Source organism: Pavona decussata, unplaced genomic scaffold (genome assembly GCF_977016875.1).
Source record: "Pavona decussata unplaced genomic scaffold, jaPavDecu1.1 SCAFFOLD_58, whole genome shotgun sequence".
In the NCBI taxonomy this organism is placed as follows: Eukaryota; Metazoa; Cnidaria; class Anthozoa; order Scleractinia; family Agariciidae; genus Pavona; species Pavona decussata.
In genome coordinates this window covers 3,410,001-3,429,614 of record NW_028145480.1, presented here as the reverse complement: position 1 = coordinate 3,429,614, position 19,614 = coordinate 3,410,001, and the positions used below count along the sequence as shown (strand labels likewise).

The following is a 19,614-nucleotide window of genomic DNA, read 5'->3' as shown; positions in this document are numbered from 1 at the left end:
GACACCGGATCTTCTTTGATGCACACAGTCTTTTGTGGAAGGCCCCTCTTCATATCCATCAAATTCTACCGTAGCCTGACTGTACCTTTGGGTCACATGTTGTACATAGAGCGAGAGAATTTCCGTGTAGGTAAGGCCCCGTGGTCAGGGAATGCGATGGAGGAGAGCGCCGCCATAGAGAACATAGTGAACCTTTCCTGTAGCCTTGGTTGTTTGCTCATTTTTCGTTCGAGTCTAGATAGCGTCAGCCAGGAGGGACTTAGTAGCCTTATGTGATTGCACATCTCAACCTTGAAGAACGATTGGGGATTGTCATACTGTCCTCCAGTTGCTACAAAACTCAATCTCTGAAACAGCAACTGTGGATCCACCTGGATGTTGCCTCACTTAACCTTACAGCCGTCTCGCACGCAAGGGTAACTACTTGGTCTTTCTTACGAAATGAGTCGTCATGCGCATTTTTGCCAACCATAGAACTTAACACCTTGTCTCCTACTTCCTTGCACTAATCGACATTGACTTCCTCATCAGCAAGGTCACCTGTTGCAATGCAGCGCAGCACATGATCCTGGGAAAATAGATCTCTCTGGGAAAGGTAATGAGTAGATCAAGGTTGGCGTTATAATCGCGCAGCTATCTTGCTTCTGTGGCGTCCTATGCTCTTCACTAGTTTGATACCCGTAATTAGAAAAGTGAGAATATCAGTCTGATTTGTACTGATTGTGGTGACATAAATACAAATATAATACTGTAAACAAGGTGAATACCTGACACCAGTAAGGGTCTGCATGGCGTCGTTGCCTTCTGCACAAGCAGGCATTGAAATTAACCAAACAAGTGGCTGCGTCTCTGACAATCCTTTACCTCGAGTTAAACCCGCCGCTCGTCTTAACGCTGCGCGTTAGAACTTGTTCAATCATCAAATCGGTGGAAAGCCCCGCCCAAAAGCAATCCCCTCTCCGTGCGCAATGAAGTCCATTCTGAAAGTTCTTGTAAATGTTTGGGTGAGTGTTTTGAAGCTCATTCATCATTTGTAGGTAGATATAGGCCGATTTAGCATAAAGTCGGTGACCAGCAGCGGGAAAATAAGGAAGTGTGTCATAAACCGATTGAAGGTGCAGACTCCAATTTCCGTGCGTTCGGTTTTTATGATTCTGCGCAGTATTTCTACCCTCTCCATATATGCAGTCCACAGAACAGCAGTCTGTTGATTTTTCATTGAACTTTGCACATGTTTAAGCTTTTCTGAGATTCTTTGGACCTCTTCTGTGGACCAAACTTCCTCTACTGTGAATTTGCCTTCTCCGAGTCGTCTTAGCATGGTTCTCGCCACCTTGCTATCTTCGTCAACACTTTCGTTTCTGGATTCCGCTTGGACGTCATCAAGTTGCGTTTCTGTAAAGGAATGCCGTTTTGCGGGATCAGTACTGCTGCCGATTTGACTAGATGGTTCTTGAGCTTTACTAGCAGTCTCTGTGGGGTCAGTACAAGACGCCAGGGCGGTACGTGCAGTCTCTGAGGGATCCGCATGCGAGGCGAGCAATAGTTGTTCCGGCTTTCGTTCTGATCAATTTTACGGCTTCCTGTTTTCTTTTTTTGGACCTGATGAAATCAAGACGGTATTTCTTATTTACGCATTGGCCAGTTCAGTTTCACCTGGATTGTGCACTGGTCGAGTGTCTGGGTCGTGCTATTAATGTTTCTGCCACCCTTTTCCATCAAAGTGATCGTAAGATCTCCATTGTTTATGGACTCGCTGCAAAAAGCAGCAATCCATGATGCATTGTAGTCAGTTGCGTACGTCTTCGTAAAACAAATTCCCTTGGAAGAAATCATATCAATATTTCAATAGCTAATTCTGTTTGTGTATTTACCTGCAGTACGATTTGAAGACAAAGGCTGAAAGTAGTGAAAGAAACTGTTGGAGCTTGTTGTTTCTTGTTTTGAACATGTTGAAAGAGGTGAGAAGTCCACAATGACATGTCCTTCGCTTTAATTTATTTGTCGCAGTCTTTTATCCATTAAGAAGACTTTTTTATAGCAGTTAAGAACGACTATTTGTAGTTCTTTCTTAGAAAATAATTTTTTTTTGAATAAGACTTTGTTAAATAGCTTTAATCTCTCTTCAGTTTGTCGAGCAAGTCTTCTTACATCGCCGAATCGGGGGCCTTTCAGTGAAAAAAAGGCTTTAAAATTTAACCGTAATTTTGCCCTCTATCTCATAGACATGTAATCGCATGATTCCTCGTAAAATTAAGGGTTTCTATTACTTGTGTTTTAGAAGTTGCAGAAATTACCCTCGTCGCTTCTGAAAACACGCGTGATATTGATAGTCATAGATTTTACTGGGCCACATGCGATTACATACATGTATACAATAACCTAAATATGCATGATAAAAATACGATGCAATGTACAACATAAATGAGACTTACCGTTTCTCACAGCACGACCCTGCTATAAATAGAAAAAATAGATATTGCAGAGAAACCATAAACGTCCAGTGATAAAAATAAAAGTCCGTGAGTACATATACAGAGCTTACAGACAATGCAGCGAAACGAACTAAATACTACCAAGCGTCCATGTTATAGTACCGTTGGAGTCTGGAATCACTCAAATCGTATGTTTTAATCTAATTATTTTATTTTTATCTGTTAGTAACATTTTTGTACATTATAAACATTTATTTTTTTCTGAAGCATCTCCGCGGGCCGGAATCTCAAATCCTCGAATCTGATTGGCTAATCGCGTGCTCGTAACCGGTCCAGCTTTTTACGATACGGACCACGGTCCGGATTTTTATCCGCGCTATTCGCGGCAAATTGAAATAGTTGCAATAGTTTACAAACAAAGGCCATAGTTACACGTAAACAACTTCCCGTGGAAATATGTAAGGAAAATATAAATTCTGAAGAAAATGGATTAAGACGAGAGTGTACACAGCGAAAGTGAATTTTACTACCCAGAAGAAGAAACCCCCAACGAAACGCGGCATTAAAATATGAAGAAGTTGAACAAGACAGGCAATTAAGCAAAATTCAAGATTTTATTCACTCACTTCGCCCTGATATTACTAAAAAAAAAGACAACTTACGATCTGAACATTTGGCGAAGATACTGTTCCTCAGTTGGAGAGACAAGAATCTTGGAAAACATTCCTCCTAACGAGCTCAACATTCTGCTGTGCAGATTTTTCATGGACGTCCGTAAAAAAGATGGCGGAGAGTACGAGCCAGGAACACTTGCATCGCTCCAGATAATTAAGAATTCAGCGCTACTTCATTTGTATCTAGAGTTCGCCAGCCATCGTCCTGAAGAAATGAAGAGACCCGAGGCGCCTTTCTTCCTGTCTTCCTGACAATAAACCACAAAAGAAAGCCTGCAGATCCGGTGTGGTACAGTCGAGCTCCTCTCGGAAAAAAACAAGATCGGAGAATTTCTGACAAAGGCTGCGAAGAATGCAGGACTGCCTGAAAATGTAACCAACCACTCTGTGGGAAAAACCTGCATTTCAAGGCTGATGGATGCAGAAATTCCTGTTTATTATGTAGCTCAGCGGAGTGGACGTAAGAATTCAAAAAGCTTAGATTTCTGCAAAACTGCTTCCGACGACCACCAGCGCAAGATGTCCTTGCTACTGAGCAGCGAAACGAAATCTCCCATCTCTTCAAACGATGCACCGCTTAATCAAGCAGTCAAAGCCTTGCAGCACCCATTCAAGCCGAGAGAAGACAAGCAAGCTTTTTCAGGCGAGGATCCCTTCACTGGTTTTTTTTTTGCTGGTTCGAACATCAGTAAAATTGAAGACTGCACGTTCAATTTCTCTTTCAATATAGCGCCTTGCAGCAGTGGTGAAAGCTCAGCTCGGTCAAAGCCGCAAAAACGCCACATTATCATCTCAGATGACTCAGACTCAGATTAACTTGAACTTGCTTTTGAAAAGTTAGTTTTCACAAGTTCAGGGACGTTTTAAACATGTATCGAACCGTTAAGAAAAGTAAACTTCGCCGTGTTTGAGTCTTCATTCATAATTTTTATCACTCGATCGATATTTTTAGACCTTTCGGACATGCGTGTCATCATTTGCAGCGTGTCAACATTCATCCACTTTTGACGTTTGACAGATGATTGTCATTTCAATGACTCTTAAATGGTTTTTTCTTTTTTTACATGATGACTCGCGAGTGAAAATAAAATTAAACTTCCTATAAACATGCCACTTAAATTGATGGCCTATTTACATTTGTTTCATAGGATTTTGTTACCACTTTCCTCCTCCAGCCTTGAACTTACACTCTTACAAACGTCCCAGCGAAAAAAAAGCAAACAAACAGAAAAAAATAAATAAGTTATTTACCGGTCTAGGTCGGTCCGTATGGGAAAAAACTGTGCCCTTGGTCTTGAGTACGGCCCTCGGCCTTCGGCCTCGGGCCGTACTCAAGACCTCGGGCACAGTTTTTTCCCATACGGACCTCCCGCCCGGTAAATAACATATATTTATTGTATTTCACGTTGGCTTAGAACCGCTCAAAACAACTTTATTTTGTGTGTTTCGATTTATTATTACTTTCCGCGACGTGCGTACCCTGTGGTACAGGCTCCAAATATTACAGCATGTTCCACTACATGAATTTTGGGGAACTTTAAGTATGTTGGTAAGTTGACCATTATCTATCATTTGGCAGTGACAGAAATTCTGTTACAATTAGTTTGACTTCGACCATAAAAATTTCATTAGATGACTGGACTAAATCAGGTAAACCATTCCTTTTAATGCACTTGAAAGAAGAGACGAAAGCAGGTTACTTTTTGTAATGGTGTTCAGTTTTTCTATTTTAACTTATGCTAGAAGTGGTCAGTGATGCTAACGTACAAGCTTCGAGAGAAAATAAAAGTTTCTTATCTAATGACGAAACTATCAAGGAATGTTGTGCTTTCTTACAAAACGTTTTAGTGCCGCGGGCATATTTTTATTGACTTAAATTAGGGGCGTATAAGGTCAACATAAAGTTTGGGTGTTTCGTCGTCGTTTGTCTGCAATCACATATACAGCTATTTCAATTAACGTTGTCGGTTTAAAGCATGAAGCTAAAAGACAAGACCGAAAGTTTACGTGGGATTTTCATGAATAAATTCATCAAAATCAGTCATGCCTGGAGAAAACAATAGGTTGTAATTAACAGTACAATGGCCTGCACGTGCAGGGATGAATTTTGATGAAATGATTCATAAAAAATAATCCCGCAAAACATTGCGGTCTTGTCTTTTAGCTTTATTTTGATCCGACAACGTTAATTGAAATAGCTGTATACTTTTAGATATTACCACAATGACTTTTTTCCCAGCCATCACTGGAAGGAAAAGCTCACCTCCTTTAAATAACCAGCGGGTTTACCAGCCAATTTCACAGCAAGCAAAAAACAGTATTGGCCCAAGCCTGTGTTGACGCCGAAATGTTCGTGACTTTTAAGAAATATTGCAAAAAAATTGACATGTCTACTCTCTTTAAAATACGCGATGCATGCTTATCTAGAACATGGTTCTGTACACAGAACTACGACCGTGATCGTTTGTGTTAAACATTTACTCTATTGTTCGTCTCATCCGTTTCTGTCGAAATACACTGGTCGTGAACAATCAGTTGCTGAGGGTAGCCTTGGCTCTGTTCCGATTGCTTGAGAGGTATAATCGCGTAATCTTTAGGTTGGCTGGTCTCATCATACGCGTGAATCTCGTCTGCTAGACAGAAGGACAGACGAGATTCAAAGAATCACAGACAGACAGGCAGATACTTTTTAGTTTACCGGGAAGCTCGGTTGTTATAGAATACTGTTCTCAATAGGAGCCCAAGATAAATCATTGTTATTTTTCCAGAGGTGGGACCACCAACGCATTTGCGGTGTGTGTATTCCAACTGCTCTTGAATTCAGTCTTGACAAACATTTTAAGGAAGACCATAAGTTAAGGCCACGATCCTGCTAAGGCAAGGTAATTTCAAACTTCTTTCGCACAATTTTCGTTACACGGAGCAGGCTATTTATAGAAGACAGAAACATCCCTTAAAGCCCGCATTCACTGACTTACTATAACTAAATTGTGTATAATAGTTTGCATTCTACTTATGCTTATGAATGTGACTGTGAAACTATAACTGGATATCGAGTATTGAAAAAGCTGCAGAGGACGGCAGTGACTGAAGTCCTGGCCCCAGTTGTTCAAAGAGCGGATCGTTTTATCCACTGGATAGGTCGCTATCCGGCAGATGAAATGTGTGCAAGATTTTCCCAATAGCCCTATAATTTGTGGATAGAGTAGAAGCATATGTGAAATTTAAGTATGGGATTGTGTGGAAAACTTGCCAAAGGCGTTAGTTGGAGTACATTTGCTCCGCTGGCTAGTAACTTATCCAGTGGATACTGAGTTATCCACTCTTTGAACAACTGGGGCCAGGTGTATACATTAACACTGGTTCTTTCTTGTGGTTGAAGCATAACCATAGCAGAAAGAGACCAGTCTAGCAATGCATCAACGACAGCCGCTAAGCGTGATTATTATCATTATCCAAGGTTGTCCTCGCTTTGTTTCACTTTGAATCACTGTGATGTAAGACTAATATGAGAATGTTCTAAGTACATGCAAACACAACTTTGCACTTACGTTCATCTTGTCACTGGCGATACTCTTTTATGATTGACGTACGTATACATTTGCAAGTAAAATCAGCTGCTAAACCAGATGAATTGATGCCGAAACATTACTGCGAAGATAAATGATGCTTCCACGGGTCAGCAAACACGCTACGAAACGAAATCTTGCCTCGCAGAAGCAACAAAACTTTTGAATCGAGTCAAAAAAGTTTTGCTTCGCGCACCCAGATTTTTCGGCAAATATTTCTTACTTAGCCAAGCTCTAGGCCTTAGGCGAGCCTCGATGCTTGCCTTGTCCTTGCCCACCGGTTTACTCTCAAAGAGAAAACCTTTGTCAGTTAATGATTAACTCTGGTATTTTATTTTGCCAAAACTAAGAATGTTGCTATTAACATCTGGACCAATGAAGATGGATTTGGTGTCCTCTGGATCCGGTAGTGGCCAGTTTTTTGGCGTCTCTCTGATTGCAAAAACATTAGTACACAAACAAACAAAACTTGCAGGGAGCAGGGATGGCGCAGTGGTGAGAGCACTCAACCCGCACCAATGTGGCCCGAGTTCCAATTCGATTTGGAAAGTGTCCCCAATTAGTGCTCTGCGCTAAAGACATTGACAGTTAAATAAAGTGATTTATTTATTTATTTATTTATTTTATTTAATCTCGTGGTCCAATTGAAGTCGCAAAGAAAAGAACAGTACGTGCAACTTAGCATGGAGGTTCCATGCTCTGTACCTGATCCTGCGCAAAAACATGAATTGTTAAAAAAGAGTTAAAGTCATGGTTCAATTATTTGTTCGTGATTGCCATTTTTACTTTGCCGGAGTAAAGGCTATTTCTTACTATATCAAGGGATCAGGGAGAAACATCTTTTACTAATGGTATTCCTGAGTGACACTCAAGAAAGTTTTAAACGGCAAGGCCCCGCCTTGAGGTTGAACCCTTCGTGCCCGGAATTTGACATATTGTAAAGATTGACCAGATTGGATTTGTAAAACATGGATCAGTGCTGTTGTAAAACGCGGACTGGGTTTGTCAAATATGGATTTCTAAAAGATAGATTTCTGAAAAATAGCTGCATGATAACGCCTTTAAGGACGGTGCCTCCTAATTCAGAAGTATTTTTGCACAGTTTATGACTATGTGGGAAAAGCAGATATTAGTCAGAGATCATATTGGGCTGTTGGAATCTAGAAACAAAACTGGGGGTAGCGGGGCAAATTTTAGAGATAATTAAGCAACAATTATTCTAAAAAGTAGTAAAATACAAAGCAATGCATGGCGTTTTTTTTTTCAAATTGTAATCTACAATACACAGGAAGAACTAGAAAAAATTGGCCAATTTTTTCAAGATGCAATCCATTTCCAACCTAGCCATCCGCAGCCGAAGATATTTAATACTAGTTTCTGAGCACTAGTAGGGTTATTGCTAACACAACTGAATCATTATTGTGACCATTCAAATATTGGTTTTGGTTATTCAAAGTGACACAAAAAATTGGTGACACTGCGCCTTTAAGCCATGAAGCCTCTCCGATAGCTCAAGTTTAAACCAATGGTTAATCCACTACTGTAAAACATGCTATTGCACTGGCCTTATGGGCTCCTGACTGCCGGCTTGTTTTTCTTTGGGTAGCTTTTGCTTGGCTAAATATAGTCAAGACTGCATTTTTAAATTTCGATCATGTGGATTGGATCCTCCGTGACTGGGAAGATATTTACACCCATCTTTCAATTAGATATACCTAAATTAATTATTGACGGATATCTCATAACCGAGATAACACAGAAACACTAAAACAACACCAGTCAAATTCTCTCAGGTAACCAAAACACCGCAAGAACTCCAAATTCGCTTGGCAAACCATTCTCCTGACAAAGGAGGAAACAATACAAGAATACTGAAAACGTAGGCTACAAGTTTTGATGGGATACAATTTGTTTACCTAATTGAGGGAATCGCCTGTTATGGCATAGATATCCGGATGTGATTTGACTCATTGTTTTGTTTTTAAAGTCTACTTTCACGCATAGGACTTTATTTCATGCCGGGACTAAAAGAAGCCAAAAGCAAATGTCCTGGTTCCTTTAACCATTATATACTGGGTGATTTAATTTCCATGTTAAGGCTCTTTTCGTCCCTCTGTTCGTGTCTTTTGAGAAACATGCACATCGACATGTACTATTTTCACTTGTCTAGACACTGGTCAACTTGTCAGGAAACTTAACCCCGACCTGCACTAAAACATTGTTTATTGTCCGTTCACACGTGAGAGATGTTTTTTCAGCCTACCTGAAACTACAAAATTAGTCGTGATGTTAATGTATTGGATTCCTATCATATAAATAATATAAACAAGCATAATCATTTCAGTGTTATGTGTCTTAAGTTTGTAACTGTTTTCTTCATTTATATCAGTCCGTGTTTTGCAAATCCAATCCATGAAAGGACTGTCGATTTTCTTCTTGTACATTTGTCAGAAATCGACGTCGTCGACGTCTCTGGAAAAACAGAAAGGTTATCAATAGACTCGTGAGATGTTTTTCTGCGGCAACCTACCCGGAACTAGACCGTGATCTTTTTGATGCATGTATCGTATTCCTGTCATACTTTTTGTTCTGTATGATATAAATAGGTATGAACATTTGTTATTTGTCTTAATTGGGACCTTCCAACAACGGAGTTGGGCTTGTTTGAGCAAACTGTCAACTGCAGAGGAATTCTGTCTAACACTGTTTTCAAAGGACGACCGTCAGGCTTCTGGTAAGGTAGTTTAAGAGTTCTTGTATAGCTTCTCCCACAAAAAAATAATCGCCGCGTGTATTTACGTCAGTATATTTAAGGGCGGGTTTTCACTAGTTGGAAGGAAAAGAATCCTGAAGCGTGCTTTCCATTATCATTACTATGTCATTAAAAACTAAGGTGACATAAGACAAGTGCAATCATCGGTGGCTGTAGCCATTAACCATAGCAGAAAAGGGCTCAGTGCTAGATTGATCGAGTGAAGAAACGGCGTATTTCTAAGGCCCAAAAAGGGTATCAAGACAAAACTAAACATCTGTAAACATAACTTTAACAGGCAAAGCACCCTGTACCGAACGTTGTTCTTTTCGGTTTTCGCCACAGTACACCGCGATCAGTAAACAGAAAATGAGAGCGCTCTAGGAATTGTTCATTGCTAAATAGTAACAGCTTACGAAGCATATTTTCAGTATTTGATGCGTTGTGATTCCAATGTTTATGACACACTCTGTAGCTTGGCTTCTAGCAAAGGCTATTTCTTGCTGAAACCATTGCAAAATTATGATATAAGGAAGAAACTTTTAACTGTATCATGTGCCTGTTGACATGACCTAAATGGTGGTTCGCCGTTGAGAATTTAGTTGCTTTTCAGAAATGATTTTTGGGCTTTCAGTTAACCAGAATCACATGAGACTATGAATAAGAGATTCCCTAGAGTAAAAGGGAATGAAAGTTAAGTTTGAATAGGCTTGAGAGGGCTGAGATAGAATTACCACCTTGCACCAAGGATATTTCAGAAAAGGATTAGCGCGTCGAGGTACTTCGTGTTCCCAAAGAGTTTGTCTTCAGCGAAGAAGCCCAAATTTGTTTTATGCATTTAATAACCAAATATAAAAGAAGGCTTTTACCTTACTACTGGAAATTTAGTACTTAAGCAAAGACTATTAAGCCTGCTCCAGCTTGTTTGACAAGTTGAGCTCGCTTGGTCAATGCAAAGAGGGAAGAAACTGAAAGGAATTCCAAAGGCACGAACGGAATGGAAGAGTGTCACTTGAAGTGCGCTGAAACGTTCCTTTTTGGGCTGAATGTTTGGCCCGCCTTGAATTTGAAGACAGGTGACACACGCGTATAGCACGGGATAGCACGGCTTTGTTTTCGTTGACTAGGAAAGGCATGTGAGAGTCCACATAACTGCATCTTAAAAGCCTCTCGTTTAATAATAGCAGCAGACTAATTGCGTGTACTTTATACTGGTATCGTTTTTCGACTGATTTTAAAATCTGAGATAGGTCAGAAATCTCCTTTATCCAGTATATGACCCCTATCAGTAATGATGAGCAAATGTGATCGTTTTTGTCTGATAAACTCCAATCTTTTGAATACAGATCCATTGATAGCCATCTGTTTACAATCTCATTCAGTAGGAATAACGCAAAGACATCTTGTTCAATAAACGGTGTATTTCCGTTAAGCCGGTGATGTACTTTTTACGAAGCCAATGTTACAAGAATAACACACTGTTCAACAAAATGTTGAACAGTGTATCATGTCACGTTGAATTTAGGCCATTCAACACGTTGACCTTTGTGGAACGGAATATATAGAACCTGCCTCTGCGTGCAAGACGTCGGCGGTGAACAACCAAAGAAAACATCAAGTAATTTATCAGGGCACCAACAAGTCTAACTGTCTTTGAACACTGATTTGTTGAGCAACAAATCAGTATTGAATGATGTTGCATTCTGTTTCATGCGCTTTAAATAGCAATCGAGACCCAACTCGTAAGCAGTGCGTCTGCAATCTCAGTACCCCTTATTACCCGGTCCAATAACTGACATAGTCGATCTTTCTTAGGAATTCAACTCTATATTAAAAGTAGGAGAACACCTCGCGGGCTGTCACCGAATACAACGTACATTTACTTTTTCTGTAAAACAGCTTCCAATTTCACCTTTGCTAGTCTGTTTGGATAAGGGGGTTAGTTTCTAAAGAAAATGTGGTGCTGCGTCGTTGGGGCCGGAGTAGCAACGATCGAACAATGAAGGGCTAACCGGCGCTCGAAACGTCACCACTCGGAACTATTTTCGGTGGCCAAATAACCTCTAGTTATCAATTCTGTTGATATTAGATAAAAAACAAACATTCCTAAGGATATGGACGATCATGATCTTGTAACAAAATTAAACTAAGCATTCTATCACGGATGAGTCTCTAATGCCATCCCCACCATTTAGAATGTCTTGAAATGGGAGACCCACTGCAAATCCAATTCTTTCAGTCTGATGATCGACAATTTCTCGTCTTTTAATTTTGAAATGGGAGACCCTTCCAAGCTCTTCTCCTCGCTTAGCACACAAACACTGCTATATGTTTATAAAACCATTATCGAAAAATTGCTTGTAAAATTGTTTACTTTCTATTACCTTAAACGGTAATCAACATTTCAGCATGATGAACATAACAAACACCAGGGTTGAGGCCACCCTAGGGAGTCTTAAAATGGGAGACCCTTCCAGAGTCTTTTCTTTATGGTCGACAATTTCTCAGTGATTTCTCGTCTTTTAATTTTGAAATAGGAGACCCTTACAAGCTCTTTTCTTTTTATTATAGACAGTTTCTCGTCTTTTGAAATGAGAGACCCTTCTCCTCCGCCTCAGGGAAGAATTATCAGTGAGCATCTTAAAAATGTCCACAACGAAGACAACGTTGCAATTCGGAATATGTCCAGGAAGATGTACTGAAAATCAGACAAAGCATAAAACAGATAAAAAGCTTTACTCTTCACTGCGTGTGGTCAACTGTACACTGCACGCTGATAAGATAATCTCTAATTGATGATCTGCTTCATATATCAGTCTTTCACTGGAGAATTCGGCCGTATATAAATAGTTTAAGATTTCATTCTAGATAACCGGATTTAATTCCAAGTTCCTGTCGATATCGCGTGTTTAGTTCAAATTGCTAGTTCACGTCCGCTTGAATGCTTACAGTCAACTCTGTCAGCACACAGTCAAACGTTTCAAAAGCAAGATCTACAAAGGTAGGGTTTGTGGACGGCTGTTTGCTCGCTTAGCATCAGGGGTATTGAATGGTTCGTTTCGGTGGACCATCTTCTTTAACCGGCTTCTCCGAAATCCGGATTACGTTATGATAAAAAAACTAGGGTTTTCTTCAGTTACGGCTAAGCCTCACCTCAAACTAATTCCTTTCCATTTCGGAGCGGACAATATGTTTCCAAACAGTTCCTGCGACTTGAATTTTCAGAAATCCGAACCGAACGGGCTTTGTTTACTAACCGGAAAATATGCTATCAGAACACTCTGGGAACACAGCGGACATTTAAAAGTATTTTGTTCACATTGTATCCTTGGGTGCCCCTGATAGCACGTGCCTGTTCATGTGTTGATGTTTGTGAGGAGGCCTAACTAGTATGATTTTCGCCTCCTAGATACTATGAATTGATGCGCAATCCAACTCGAGTCCTCACTTTGTGCGCGTTTCAGCGTACTATAGACAACCTCCTATAGATAATGAATGAGTGGATACTGTACGGGAACTCTGATTAATATCTTACACCAACACCATAAAGGTAGTGCCATCCGAAGTCTGTTTTTTTTTTTTTTTGGTGCTATTCTTGACAAGTTGCGTTGGTTATTTCATCCAGTACTGACGCTTTCGGTGAAGGTACCGAAGTCGATAACTTCATCTGACTAAATAATTTCAACCTCGGTAAACGCTTAGCCGTAAGCGTAAGTTCCCGCGTAAGACACGAAAAAAAAAATAGTTTTTTTCCGGCAAAACAAAACTGTTTATTTAGTTATCCGTAAGCCATAACCCGTTTATCGATTACGAGAAAGTCTTTGGGTGGTGCGCAGTTGTTGTACTTTAAATGTGACCGCAATTAACAAGTCTTTGTCATGATCATCACCGGAAATTGGATCATAAACATCTACCAACACCATGTCACGGAAAGTCTCCTTGTTTACCTGCAGTTCGTTTAAATTTGGTTGATTGGGTGTTCATAATGCCAAAGCACTAAAAATGATGAAACAGGTTTTTCTGAGCGCAATGCAAGCTCAAGAACGCCATCAATCTTGCAATGGGTTAAGGTGGAAATTTTTCGTCAGACTTTGCCAACTTTCCAACCGCAAATCTCGGAAACGTCACTCAGCGTCGACGGGTCATAAACACTCTCTTGGCAAAACTCACAGGAAACACTGACGATTGAGTGGGTTTCCGATCAGTCTATGTCTGCGAACTGGATCCTCATATCTAAGAATGGTGACTCCTCTTGTTACCGGCACATTCCCCGGCGATTTTGCCCATCTCGGGATGTGCCTTATTAAAACAAATGTATTTTTGCGCTGTTTGTGGCTATGTGGGAAAAGTATATCTTAAAAGAGGTGCTGGAATCCAAAAAGGAAATTGGCGATGACCATGCATTTTCAGAGTCGATGTTTCAATTTGGGACAAAAATACCTCTGTATTAGGAGGCATTCTATGCCGGCTACGATCATTGGGATCGCTGTGATCGTTGAGCGCCGGGTTGAAGAAAAGTTAAGTGATCGTAGAGATCATATGAAGAACAGGAGGACGAAAAGAAAAAATTTCAGTGATTTCCCCCAAACAGCATTTCAATGTACTGACTGAGGAGTTTTAAAACAGCCGAAGGAAATTTGTGGTGTGTCTGGTAGTAACTATTTCGTCGCGATCGCTGTACACAGTCGCCCTGACTTACGCGAAATCTTTTTGTTATTTTCTATTAAAATTTGTCCTTTTTCGCGCACACTAATCCACGAGTTCGTGGATCCGAGTAAAACCATTTTGTTATTTATCTAAGATCGCTAAAATGATCGGCTAAATTAGGCTGTCGCTTGGTTGTCTCACAAATGGTAGGGACAACTTCAAGCAAAAGTGTGCGGTTTCAGTGACTTCCCTTGGTGACGTTTCTGTTTGTCGTCGGCCAAGTAAAATCTGACATGATAATCATATAAGAAATTGAGTATTTCCTTCCTTTTTGCTTGGTTGTGAAGCGCGCCCGAGCCATGCTGAAATGGTAAACCACAAATGGCTGCGATAAAGCTTCCGGTATTGACATGCCGTTTCTGTTTATCGCCGACCAAGCTAGTAAAATCTGACATTATAATCAGTATAAGAAATTGAGTATTTCCTTCGTTTTTGCTTGGTTGTGAAGCGCACCCGAGCCATGCTGAAATGGGAAACCACAAATTGCTGCGAAATTTCCTAAGCTTCCGGTATTGCGGACACCTTCGGGACCGCGATAGCTACACTTTAGTTCGGTCAAACGTCTGTTATTTATTTTTGCCGGGGATTTAGTTGCTGTTCGTATTGTCGGCCGGAGTATAGCGAGGTGACCGCAAGGCGATCGAGGGTTGACTAGTTAGTTCGCCTCATCAGTAATAAGATTTCGTGAAGCTGCGTGAATTGAAGCGATTTCGGGAGAATTATTGTTGTGACACGGAAAAATATTTATATCGCCCATATTTGATCATACATTTCAATTTTCTACTAAGAACTTCCAATGGATGGACACCAACCGGTAAGAAAACTAGAGCCGTATTCACTGAACTAATTCGTTATGTCGGTTGTACAGTTATTATTAAGAACGGCATTAGGAACGGTCGCTTAATCATCGAATACGTCCAAAAAAGAAAAGTGTTCTTACAACTTACACTGGGATCGGAAAGCTCCGAGAAAGTACCCGTTCCTTTGTAGTGTGTTTTTCCACGTCAGTAAACAGATACGATCATCAGTTCTGAGTATCATATAGTCTCTGGCGTTTAACCACAACAACTTGTGGTGACTGCACAGCATAGCATACTTTCTTAATGGCGATCAGCCTTCTTAACTGAGTGAAATTTTGAAGGTATAATGAAATAACTAGAAATACGTGACTCGCAAAACCTCGCGAAGCTAGGGGTAGGTGTACAGTCGATTTGTAATGAAGATAGGGGCAAAGGCAGCTAGAAAATACCAATGGTCTCGTTTTTTATTATAGTGATGTAGAGGATAGTGCCCCTCACGGAGTGTTACCTTTGAACAGCCCCACCCTGGTCAAATTGGTTTGACCACACCCACTCTGTGTGATGTCATTCTCACAGACTATGGGAGTGATATACACACTGTAGTTGACAGCACGTTAGGGATGCAGCGTTAGAAATGTGAAGGAAAGGGGGGGGGGGGTGTCCCAAATCAGGAAAAAAATCGTGCAAAACCAACATTTAGGCAAAAGGAATCCTGCATTGGAAAGGAAGTAGATGAAATAAAAAGAGTAAAAGGTAAGAAAAGCCATGGCTTTTACGCCTAAAAGGTTTCTATTTACGCTGAATTTTTACGTTAGCTTAAATATGGCTAGGCCTAGGCCGGTTACGTTGGGAAAGAGTTAAAAGACATGAAAGACACGCAAGGGTTTCGTCAACGTGCGCGAAGCCACGAAGCCGGAAACTGTAGCGGTCTTGTTGAGAGACGTTACTTCTATCGCACACAAATTTATTGATATAACTACTGTCGGATAACTGTCATTTTGTGTACTTGATTACGGCAACTTTGATCAGAAATAACCTAAAACCTTCTTTATTCAAGCGACTTGTAGACATTTATTCGGAGCGGAAATATTTTGCGGTGTTGCGCTGTAACCGGCGCTGTAAGGCCAAATTCCGGGATAGGTACGCAGCGCAGGTCTACGCATAGAGCCGTCTGTTAATAATCTCATTTGGTATGTATATGAACAATCCCTAAGTGATGATTTTTTTATTTATTTTATTCCTGTGCCTCTTTTCTTTAGCGGACGATCAAAGTCAAAGGCGATAACTGGTGTCTCCTTTCAAAGCTTTTCAAAATTAAAAACTAAAGGAATAAGGCTTAGGATGGTTGAATGCCATGAGTACAACGCAGGGCAACACCTTGGGTTTAACGTACCTGTATCATTTCTGTTTCTACAAAAAAGTCTCCAAACTTGCCAGTCGGCATAAATACGTAGGGGCATGAACTGTTGAAGAAATCAGACTAAATTACTCATCCCCAACAGAGGGTCATGCCTTACTACTGATCTGTGGGAGAAAAAAAGACGTCGCTGCACTGACCCAAATTAAGACGGAATTTAATACTTGTGAAATACTTGCGCTTGTACTAAATTGCGCAAGAAGCAGAATGAAATAAACACTTCGTCTGATTCGTACAAACGGAAATTTTTGCCGACTTTGTCGGCATATTACCAGGCATTGTTGATAGTATATTTTCTTTACCTGAGTGAAATTTAATACTCTTCAGATACTTGCGCTTGTACGAAATTGCGCAACAAGCAGATTGAAATAAACACTCGCTACAAGGCCAGACAAATACCAAATCACTTTTTGGAAGTTTTTAACCCTTTAAGCCCCGAGGGAAATGCCAAATTTGTCTAAATCGGTAACCATGAACCAGGAGACCACATGTGATATACCATTTGAAAGGTGTTTTCTGGGGTATGCTATAAATCACACCGAAAGAAATGGAGGAGGTCATAGAATGAATTGACAAGTGCCCAAAATGAAAAAATAAAAACGTTTAAAAATGTTTTTGCTCCTTGTACAGACTGGGTATGTCCCTAAACTATAGCTTAATTTGCAGCTCCCAGTGCATTGGCTGTTGTCAGATATTAACTTGGCCTAAAAAGTACAAAGATAAAAAGTTCCAAAAGTTGCAGGGGAGGTGAATCAAGTCTTGTATAGGAGGGGGGTATGATATTATGCCTTCCATTTGCAGATCTTTCCAAGAGCTTTTAGTTATGCAAATTTCACGCAAATTGACTAAATATTGAGCATGTAATTGCATCTTGAGCCAGGCACCACGTGCGTAATGCGGACTGACGAAAAATAGCAACTAGAAGAACTTGTTCGTGTCAGTATTTTGTGCGCTACGGAGGGGGAATAAAGGCTTTTGAAAAGCCGATTTGCTTGACCTATTGGTTATCTTTTTTGATAAACACAAAAGCCCCAAAACGTAAACATGTGTTCCAAAAAAAATTATTTATGTGAGGTTAAGGTATTACTGGAGGCTAAATCGGATCTCTCGGATCATGACCTTTATTAAAGCATATCGGAGATTAAACATGGGACCTGTACGCCAAATTTCAGAGATCAGGACTGAAGCGTTAGCGAGTAATAAGCGGGAGAAGTTTCGATTCTACGGGGTCTTTCGCGGGGAAAACACGGCCGGACTGCCTGTTGTGAAAACTTCGTGAACAATTCCCCAAAGAGTATGATGTTGAGAGACCTAGTCCTATCCCGGCTCAACTGTAATCCTGAACCACGAGCTTCGTTACCCTTTTCGGACTTCTTCTTCATCGTGTGTAATCGCTTTTTCGGCGACATCACTTCGACTTCTCCCTTTTTTAACGTATACTTGCCCCGAAAGCACATACAGTTCCAGTACCTAGCACAAGAACACGGTAAAGAGTCTCAGATCTATTTGACGTCTCTCGAACCCCAAATCGTCGTTTGCAGCAAATCAGCCTTAATGGCGGCCGACCCAAACACAGAACTGACAGAGCCCAAAGCTAGAGGACATAGAGTGTCCTTTGACAGTATCAAGATTAAATCAGTGACTGCTCAAAGTCTCGTTTGAAAGATTGATTTCCATTGCATGGGAAAAAACAACGGATTGCTCATTCGGAGAAACTACCTTCACCAACATTTCAGTAGAATTACATCATGGTTAATTTGAGCTTTTGTTGTGGCAGTGAACTAGTAAAAGAGGAAGTGAGCTCATCATGTTTGAGACAAAGAAAGAAATTCGATCGCGATGACGTTGGATAGTCGACTGAATTAACACCGCAAGGAACTTTCAAAATCGAACTCCCTAAAGTGGAAGGTTCCAAGCAAGCTGCTACCAGTGACAAGGTAATTGACGTCTTGTTTGTATCTTTTACCCTCAGAAGCAACTCGCCCAATTAGAAGGTTAAGAAAATCAATGCCCGGCCTTTGAATTCTTCTCCTGAAACCTCATCACCGGCAAGCAGCTTAATACAATTTCTCTCCCGCCATTTAGGAAACAGACTGACTGTCTTCCAGACCATTCCATAACACCTCTCGAGGCTGGCTTCTCTCGAATCCAATCTCCTTTCGATCACTCCAAAATCAACTAAATAACCCCAAGAAATCTCCATTGGGGGATATTCAAGACTAATATAATTGTACTCCGGCTGACGAGCCCGTCGAACCACCTTCAGGAAAGGATAGTGCTTTCTTCCATACCCCGGCATCTTTACTGGTACAGAGTGATCCCTCTATCAGAAGCAGAAACTGATAAAAGACTCAAACGTCCCTCCTATTAGTCCCCTCATTTCAAATTTTATTTAAAAGTCGGTATAAATTTTGTTCATAAGGCTTTTCAGATGTGTAGTGTCTTGTGGTCTCCTCATAGAGAGCATATACCTATGCACTTGTTATGACCCTTACCCCGGCCTAAATAGCGACTGGTACATGGTAGGAATCAGCCGGAAGACTGACTCAGCATGAAAGCCTAGCGCTTTGTTTTCTTCAGACTGGAGCTGTTCAAAAAAAAAAAAACTGGACGGCCGTTTCCCTACATAAAATACTACTTCCATGTAAAACAAATTTGGATTCTTTTAAATTCTGCTCAGCGTGACAAAATGTAAACATGGAATACTTTGTGAGTACTGAATTGATTTTAGCTTTATTATTATCCAGTGGGGCAGGTGACGAAAAAAAAAAAGATTTTATCCTTCGGAAATGTGTTACATCATTTCCGTTTCAAATCTTGCCCCATCGCGAACTTCCGGCCCAGGTTTTTAATCTCCCCGGACAAAACAGATGTTTTAAAGTTTGTACAGAGTGACAGTATGTACAATATGAAACACTTTTCTCCAATTAAAGCAAGTCATTTTTAGCCTTATTCTTATTGCGTGCGAACGGATATTTGGAGATGTCTAACTTAACTTTCAGTAAATTCTGTTTTACGCCATTTCCGTTTCTAGTCTGCTTTGTGCCATGCGAACTATTCAGGATCATAGAACCCGACTTAGTATTTGTCGTCAATTTTTAAAAGCTTTCCGGCAAGAAAAAGGCATTTTGCTTTGGGTCATTTGCAGTTGTTGTACCCTTAAATGTGGCAATTAACAAGTTTTCTAATGATCATCACCGGAAATTGGATAACAAACGTCGCCCCATGTCACGATAGCTTCATCTAGCCTGTGAACAGGC

At 40.5% G+C, this 19,614-nt stretch overlaps 1 protein-coding gene and 1 long non-coding RNA gene across 6 annotated transcripts in view; both read left to right on the top strand.

The window, feature by feature from the left end:
* LOC146479714 (uncharacterized) overlaps nucleotides 1–19,614 on the top strand; it is a 105,069-nt gene that overhangs the window by 41,185 nt on the left and 44,270 nt on the right. The gene's annotated exons all lie outside the window — the stretch shown is intronic.
* Nucleotides 9,233–19,614, top strand: part of LOC146479715 (uncharacterized) — a 34,374-nt gene continuing 23,992 nt past the window's right edge. For 2 of the 5 annotated variants that reach the window (XM_085110546.1, XM_085110545.1), the window contains exon 1: nucleotides 9,233–9,417. In XM_085110546.1, the coding sequence (XP_084966672.1) occupies nucleotides 9,238–9,417 (180 nt within the window). In that variant the 5' untranslated portion in view covers nucleotides 9,233–9,237. Of the gene's footprint in view, nucleotides 9,418–12,342; nucleotides 12,432–14,687; nucleotides 14,952–19,614 lie in introns of those variants that run through there. The other 3 variants (XM_085110549.1, XM_085110547.1, XM_085110548.1) reach the window with 3 other exon arrangements.